The 7,903-nt window shown below is 39.8% G+C and overlaps 1 protein-coding gene across 1 annotated transcript; it reads right to left on the bottom strand.

Moving 5' to 3' along the window:
- Positions 1–4,245: 4,245 nt before the first annotated feature.
- Positions 4,246–7,566, bottom strand: LOC110721120 (DNA ligase 1-like). Its single transcript, XM_021900248.1, has 3 exons — positions 7,114–7,566; positions 5,348–5,828; positions 4,246–5,253 (listed from the first exon to the last, which is right to left on the bottom strand). The coding sequence occupies exons 1-3, from the start codon at positions 7,192–7,194 to the stop codon at positions 4,634–4,636; spliced, it is 1,182 nt and encodes a 393-aa protein (XP_021755940.1). The 5' UTR covers positions 7,195–7,566; the 3' UTR covers positions 4,246–4,633.
- Between the last annotated feature and the right edge of the window lie 337 nt (positions 7,567–7,903).

Below are 7,903 nucleotides of genomic sequence, written 5' to 3'. Positions count from 1 at the left end.
CGGTACTAATACCTCCCACCTATCCCCAACCGGGCACTTCTTAATAAAGCCGGGGAAGGTGGCATTAAGGATAGCGATGTCCCTGGCGGACATGCTCGCTTCAATAGGGTTATTGATGGAGGGCCATTTGTATGCCTCCTCATCCTCCCAAAAGGCATCCGGTTCTAAGGATGTTGACTCCTCAGAGTTTGATTGCTAGAAGGTATCGTCACGCCTACGTCCTCAAACTCCTCCAAAATATTGTCACTGGGTGTGCTGGGTGGCTGGGTGCACCCAGAGGGTCAAAATATTCTATATCAGCCGGCACTTCTGCGGAACCGTCTGATCTGGTGTCGGGGTCAACAATCGTCTGCTTCGTCCCAACCATCCTTTGCTGCACATGCACAACGACGGTCGGATTCGTGCACTACAAGAAATAGGTCGTTTTCCGACATAATTGTTCCAACGGACGAAATTTCCGTCGGAAATTTTAAATTTTCCGACGGAATTTGAGTCTGTCAGAAAATTCCGCCGGAAAAGGTTTGTTGAGACGGAAAATCCCTCGGAATATTTCCGACGGATTTTTTTTTCCGTCAAGAATTACTTATTCTGTCGGAAGCTGTAAATACCAAGGGATAAAAATCTGTCGAAAATAATAAATTTCTGAATGATTTAAAATCCGTAGGAAATTTCCGACGGATTTTACACATTTTCCGACGGAATTCTAGCATTTGAAAAAAAAATTAAAAAAAAAAACTAAACCCTAAAAAAGTCCCCAGCCCTTTTCTCTCTCCTTTCCTCCTCCCTCTCCGCCTCTCTTTCTCTCTCCTCTCCTCTCTTCTCTTCTTCTCTTTCTCTCTCCTCTCCTCTCTTCTTTCCCCTTCTGTTTTTTTCATTTTCCTTCTCTTCATTCTCCGTTCTTTCCCCTTTCCTCGTTCTTTCCCCTTCGATTTCCTTCTTCTCTCCTCTTCTTGGATCTCCTCCTTCTCTCCTCTTCTTTCCCCTTTTTTGACCACTCTAATGGCGACACAACAACGACAACAACCACACCACCGCGCTACGACAACTACAACAACCACACCAGCAGCAACGACACCACTGCAACGACAACGACACCAGCACGCAGCAACGACAACAACAACATTTAGATCTAGTTTTTTTTAAAAACAATTCTAATTATAATTAATTTTTGATATAATTGTAATTTTTTTTTATTAATTTCAGAAGATAATTGTATATTTTATTTATATTGTTCGATTTCAATTGGTTTTGTTTATTTTTTTCGTTTTTTTGGTTTGGATCTGGGTTTGGTTTATTCGGATCGATTTGGTTTGTACGAATTGGTTGTTCTGGATTTTTTTGCGTTTTTTCAAATTTTTTTCTTTTTTTCTCGGTGGGTGGGTTAGGGGGTGGGTCAGGTGGTCTGGGTGGGTGTGGTGGTGGTGGTTTTTTCTGGGCAGGTATGGTGAGTGAAGTACGGTGGGGTGGGTGGGTGTGGGTGGGTGGGTGGTCTGGGGGTTGTTCTGGGCAGGTGGGGTGGGGTGGGTGGGGGTGGTCTGGGTGGGTATGAGTGGGGGTTGTTCTGGGCAGGGTGGGGTGAGCGTGGGGTGGTCTGGGTGGGTGTGGGTGGGGGTTGGTTCTAGGCAGGTTAGGTGGGTGTGGTTGGGGTGGGTGGGGGTGGGGGTTTTTCTGGGCAGGGTGGGGCTTTTTTTTTAGACTTTTTCGTCGGAATATACCTTTTCTGACGGAAAATTCCGTCGAAATATTCCTCTTCCAACGAAAATTTCCGTCGGAAACCTCTCCACCTCCGACGGAAATTTCCGTCGGAACATTGCGACGGATTTTCAAATAAAGTCAAAAAAAGCGCCGACATAAATAAATCCGTCGGAAATTCCGCCGCAAACTAGCCTTCCGACGGAATTTCCGTCGGAAAAGGTCAAAATCCTACAAAGTTGTTTACAACAGACAGTTTCCGTCGGAAGGCTTGTTTCCGACGGAATTTTCGTTGTTTCCGACGGATTTTTTCAGTCGGAATCAAGCTGTTTTCTTGTAGTGGTGGAAGAGAAAGGGTGGTTCAAACACCCCCAGACGGCATCCCCAGTCCTAGACTCAGCCGTATCAGGAGACTGGCTGACAACTGTCCTAGGCCGTGCCGTGTGTGTGTTGGGTGAGTCCATTATTCTTTACAAAGTATACAACCAGAAAAGCTCAAAAGAGTTGCAAAGGGTAGAGACGGTAGCTTGAAGAAGCTTTAAAAGTGGAGAAGGTTGACTAGCTGAATCAGCAGCCGGAAATATGTCAATTGCTTGCTAAATACCCAGACGGTTGCCTGGATGTACCCTCTTTGAAAGCAATCAAAGATTGTTGAGGAACCCAGGCGTTTCTCTGAAGCCTTGCTTAATGATACCCCAGACGGTTGACCGGATGTGAGTGTATTGGAAGCAGAAGGAAGCAATTAAAGTATGCTCAAACGGTTCTAATAAGCTTAGAGTGATGGTTTCCCCAGGCGGTAGCCGCTTGAGACAAGAAGAAACAAGCGGTTATGAAAGGAATGGCAGCCGGTCTCACAACTCTCTTTCTTCTCTCTCAGAAAATTTCTCAAAATGTGAAGTGAGGAAAATGAGGGGGGTGGACTTATACTTATAGAGGAAATCCCCCAGAAGCTGAACCATTGCCTCAAAAAAAAAAAAATAAGAGACAGAAGGAGGCGAATCGTCACCTTCTCAGATGGTGACACCTGTCACAGGTGCCACATGACAAGTCACGTCACACCTGTGAGGGGAAAATGTTTAGGGTTAAAATACCCCGGTCCACGTGGACCAATAGCATGCTGACACATGTTACCCTCAGAAAGCATCTGAAAGAACCAATCCTCTGACAACACGTGGCAGTCCAGGCCAAGTCATGAAAGGGGAGTTGATCCTCAAACCCTATAAATAGGGAGAGATCCCCATTTATTGCACATTTAGAAATATCCACGCAAATCAGAGCAATATTAATTGCAAATATTCTCTCTTGGAATCCGAGAGAAACTCTTTACATTCCGCACTTTAAACTCTGTCCGTACACATACTCACTTGATCGTCGGAAGCAAAACTCCACCCAATCGGAGTTTCCGTGGTTTTGCAGGTACAGACGGTCAGCATCCATTCTTGGAATTGTAACTCTCCCGATGGACTCCAAAAACCCCAAAACAACTTCTGAGCTAGATTTTGCTTACATTTCCAAATTATATCCTACCCTCTCAGCCTAGCCTCATTGTATGCTTAACAAGTCTTTCTAATCTTTGTACATGAGAGTTTTGAAAACCTTTGAACTTAGGTGTTCTGAGTTGTATAACCTCGTCCTTATGGCAGCCGCCAACCTTAGTCTTTTGCTTCTTTTTATAAAGATCAAATTCAAGCATAATTCTAATTGGTTTAAGAAGAAGTTAAACAAGTCGAGGGAGTTTAAAGGGAGTATTGTTATGCATAAACAATTGCATAACGAGGGATAAGGGAATGATTACATGTAGTGTATATTCTAACTTTAGAGTAGTACCATTGAGTGATCAATAATACCATTAGGTGATCAAATAGTACCATTGAATATTCAGTTGTACTATGTATGTAGTGGTACTATATATGCATTCAGTGGTACTAATTACATGCATATATAGTATCAGTAAACAACCAATGATATTATATAAGCTTTCAGTGTTACAATTAAAAGTGGTTACACTCACCTTTCTCTCTCCCTCAGTCCCCCTTTCTCTCTTTTCCATGTAATTTTTTTATATTTTAGTATTTATTATGCATTTGCAAATACATAACAATACTATATTAGTATTTCCTCAAACAAATCATGACAAATAGCACAAGGATTAACATTTAAGAGAGTTTCAGCCAAACACAATTCTTTTCTTTTTGGCATGGCAGCATATATCTGTTGCAATTGAACACGTCAGTAGTTTTTTCGCACAGAACAGCAACTGGTATACTTTGTCAAATTACAAGTAACAGTTCATACACATGGCAAGCTCAAATGACCAAATAACAAACCTGATCCACTGATTTTATTCATGCAATGGGTTTGATCTATTCGACTTAAAGAAATAGGGGCTATGAGGAATCAAACTCCCATCAAATGGGGGAGATCGGAGATGGAGGGACTAACCATCCCTCCATCTCCTCGTCCCTCAGGTCAAAACTTATTATGTCCATATGAAGTTACATTAAGAACCCCACGAGAACCAAGTGTGCGTCACATAGTCAACAGACAACACCATTTGTCAATCATAATGTTTGTATTAGTAAGTCCAATGGACAAACATATTAGTAGATCATATTTACAGTTCAACCAACAAAAATATCAGGACAAACAACAGACCCTACACTAGTACACCAAAATTTTAACCATCCCCGCCAATTTTCCAAAACCCTATCATTGTACTCCATATGTGTGAGTCTGATATCTCATCCACCACTCCAAAAGATATTAAACACACCCTCTTCAAAGCTGCAGCAATGCAACAAAGCTACAGTCTCAGTACTAGCATCATTCAAGATTCAACATACACCAACTCAAGTGAAAAATGTTGAGCTGAAGGAAAGCTCAACCAGTCCAAGTACTAGCGTCGTTTACCATACAATAACTGGAGTGAAAAATGTTGAGCTTAGAACGGAACAGTGAAGGGCAATGCATATACTTCTGCATTGGCCAAGTAATGGGCCCGTGGCTGCATTACAGCAGAGGCCGAGCAAGGAAGATTGTCAACCTGGCTTGGAGCATCATTACTGGCTCTCAATCTTTTGGCTGATCTGTCTTCATCCTTCTTACCAAAAAGCCAGTCTTCGTCATCTTCTTCAACCATTTCTAGAGCAGGTGGCACCCAATCCACAAACAATTGCTTAAACGTTGATTCTTTTTTCTGCATCCTTCTGTCATGAGATGATAGTTTCTCCAATGTGTTGACCTTGTCAAGCAATGGAAGAATACCCTTCTGGGATACTTCCGATTTCAAACCAGAGACTTCTGCTGAAACTCGTTGTAAAGTAGCAGTACTAGTGGAAGTAGAACAGGGAAGTAGACCTTGAGCTTCTGAGACTACATCTTTCTGTCTGAGGGATGTGTCTTGCGTTGCACCGCTGTCACAAGGCCACACTTGGCTGAGTAATAAGACAGGGTCTTCTCTTGCCTGTGGGAGCTGACTAACTTCTTGCCCTTTGCTTCCTGATGTACTAGGTTCATCTCTCTTTTGAGATGATGATGACAACCGAATTCTAATTATGTTTCCTGCAAATTTGTCAAAGCAATGTAATTAGCACAAATTTCAAGTGACAAATAAATGACCAATACAAACTACCCCAATATGAAGGGGTATACTCACCATTGCTCTGAATGCCACTAGGAGATGGCATTGACCTTTTTCTCTTGCCACTGTTTCCAGTGCTATCAGAAGAGCAAGGTGCATTCTGAGTGTCAATGGGCTGGCCATGTTCTTCAGTAACACTACTCCTCTCCAGCAGTTCAGCATTTGTCTTCTGCAACTTCCCATTAGATTCGACCAGCACATTTTCGGGTTTAGTTAATTTATCAACAAAATCTTGCTTCCCGCTTTCAGCAGCAGGGTCACTGGCCTTAGCCCTCTTCTCTCTCTTCTTTTCTTTCTTTTCTTTCTTCTCTTTCTTCTCTTTCTTCCGTTCTTCTTTGCTTTTCTTGTCCTTCTTCTTGTCTTCTCTGTCTCTCTTCTTCTCTTTTTTATCTTCTTTGCCTTTCTTCTTATCTGAAGATGATTTGGACTTTTTCCTTTCTGAAATGACCTTCTCTAGTTCCTTGTTCGCATTTGCCTTCTCCTTTTCTTTTTGGAGCTTTAAAAGCACCAGAGTAGAAATTCAGACCATATAATGGCAGCAAGCCAATAAAACAAGCATAACCAGAATGGAAAGATTCACAATCCATTCCTAGGCAACAACTTATCCGAAACCGAAAGCATGCAATGCGCAACCAAAACCACATTGTCTTTAAACTAGACAAGTTTCAAGTCCATATGCATATAAGCACGGGTCAAGAAAATCAAGGGTATCCTGGGAAACATGATTTTTCTAATTCTAGTGCCGCAACACACAAAATGCCAGCACCCAAAAACAAACCCAACACCGAACATAAATGTTCATCACTGCACAGAACACAGAATACACAAAGCAACCATTCACATCCAAAAATCCAAAAACCATTTTAAGTCAAAAATCCATTACAATAAGTATCAAACATACCCAAAAACAAGTTTTAAAACCCATTCAATTCTACACACATAGTTCAGTTTAAAAACATACTTTAATCAGCAGAACCTTAAAATTTTCTGAAAACAATTTTCATGGTTATAAAAAAACATTGGTTTATTTCTTTAAAACAAATTCAATTGATTAATAAGATGAATGTCATGAATCTACTCATAGAGTGACACTTAAGTGCAAATTCAGTATTGTTTATTTATAAAAGAGTTAAACCCAAATCAGAATAAGTTTAAACTAGAGTTTAATCCCAAATAAGTATCTTAAATTAAAAACAGTGTTAAAATTCCAAATCAGTATCTTCAATTAAAAAGTGTTTAATCCCAAATCAGAATTATTAGTACCTTCTATAAAAACCAGTACTTAATCCCAAAATACTTTGATACAGTAATCAGAATTTACACTATTTGCCATCAAACCCTAAAAAACTTAATCCTCAAAAGTATAGGGATAATCAATAAACCCAAGTTAATCGTTTCATACCTCAACATTCGGCTCAATAAACCCAAAGATTCAGACTACTTCACCTCAATATTGTACATTGCAAAAAAATTGTCTATCGGACCGATTCGATTATATATACATACACGATCTATCTAATGCGAATTGCAATTTTTACAAAAACAATACAAAAAAGAACAATTTGTACCCTTTTCTGTTTCTTTTCTAAAACAAAATACAATTTACATCTGAAATTTTCGATAATTTCTTTACAAATATACATACATATATACAAATAATTCATCACAAATTTAACACATGTCGAGCATGTCATCATGATCATGATACTTTTTGATAAACAAAACTACACAAAATTTTGATTTATTTTTCAAAATTTGGGTGTTTTTGGGGCTCAACAAACCTTAATCGATAAGATCAAGGCCTCGTGGCTTGAGCACTTCCCAGCATACCCAGGTGGCGGGTATGGATAACATCGAGCCATCTTCCCCAACAATACCAATTACAAACTACAACACCCAAAATCCAAATTAAAACCCGTCTTTTTTTTCCTTTGATTTTCCTTTTCTCTCTCAAATCAAAGTACGATTCGAATCGAAGAAACCCTAAAAATAATTCTTCGCTGAAAAATCGACAGATCTGTGAATTCTAGATCCTATCAATTGAAGATCTGGAGATTATAGATCGCTTGGCGGTGTTACGATTGAATTGGAAAACAAAAAATTAGAAAGCGAATTGAATTTGAAACCCTAGGGTTTGTTCGTCGTCGGCGGAAGAAGAGAGAGAAAGAGAAACTCCTCAAGGAATCTTATGAGAGGAGGAGATCAAATGTGAGATATGAAGGAAGGAACCCTTATTTATAGCCTAACTTTTAGACTTTTAGGTGTTTACGCGTTCGTTTTTTATGATTTGTCTGTTTTGCCCTTATTCTTTGTTTTTATTTTCGTTTCTTTGTTTTGGTTGCGTGTAAAGGTTGATGTCTAATGTTGTAATTACATGTCTATATTTTTAATTTTAATATTTGTGTAGCTTGGAAAGATTTGGGTTGGGCCTTATTATTGTGGTGTCTGAGTCTGACCTTAATCTGTTGAACCCTACCCAATATTGTTGCCTTAGAACATCCACAATGATTATGCATAAGAACCTACTAGCAATTTTTAAATAGTAGTAATTGCTAGCTCTATGCTAGTCAT

The sequence above is a fragment of the Chenopodium quinoa genome, unplaced genomic scaffold (assembly GCF_001683475.1).
Source record: "Chenopodium quinoa cultivar QQ74 unplaced genomic scaffold, ASM168347v1, whole genome shotgun sequence".
NCBI classification, from domain to species: Eukaryota; Viridiplantae; Streptophyta; class Magnoliopsida; order Caryophyllales; family Amaranthaceae; genus Chenopodium; species Chenopodium quinoa.
The sequence above is the reverse complement of the archived record's forward strand: the minus strand, read 5'-3'. Positions and strand labels throughout refer to the sequence as shown.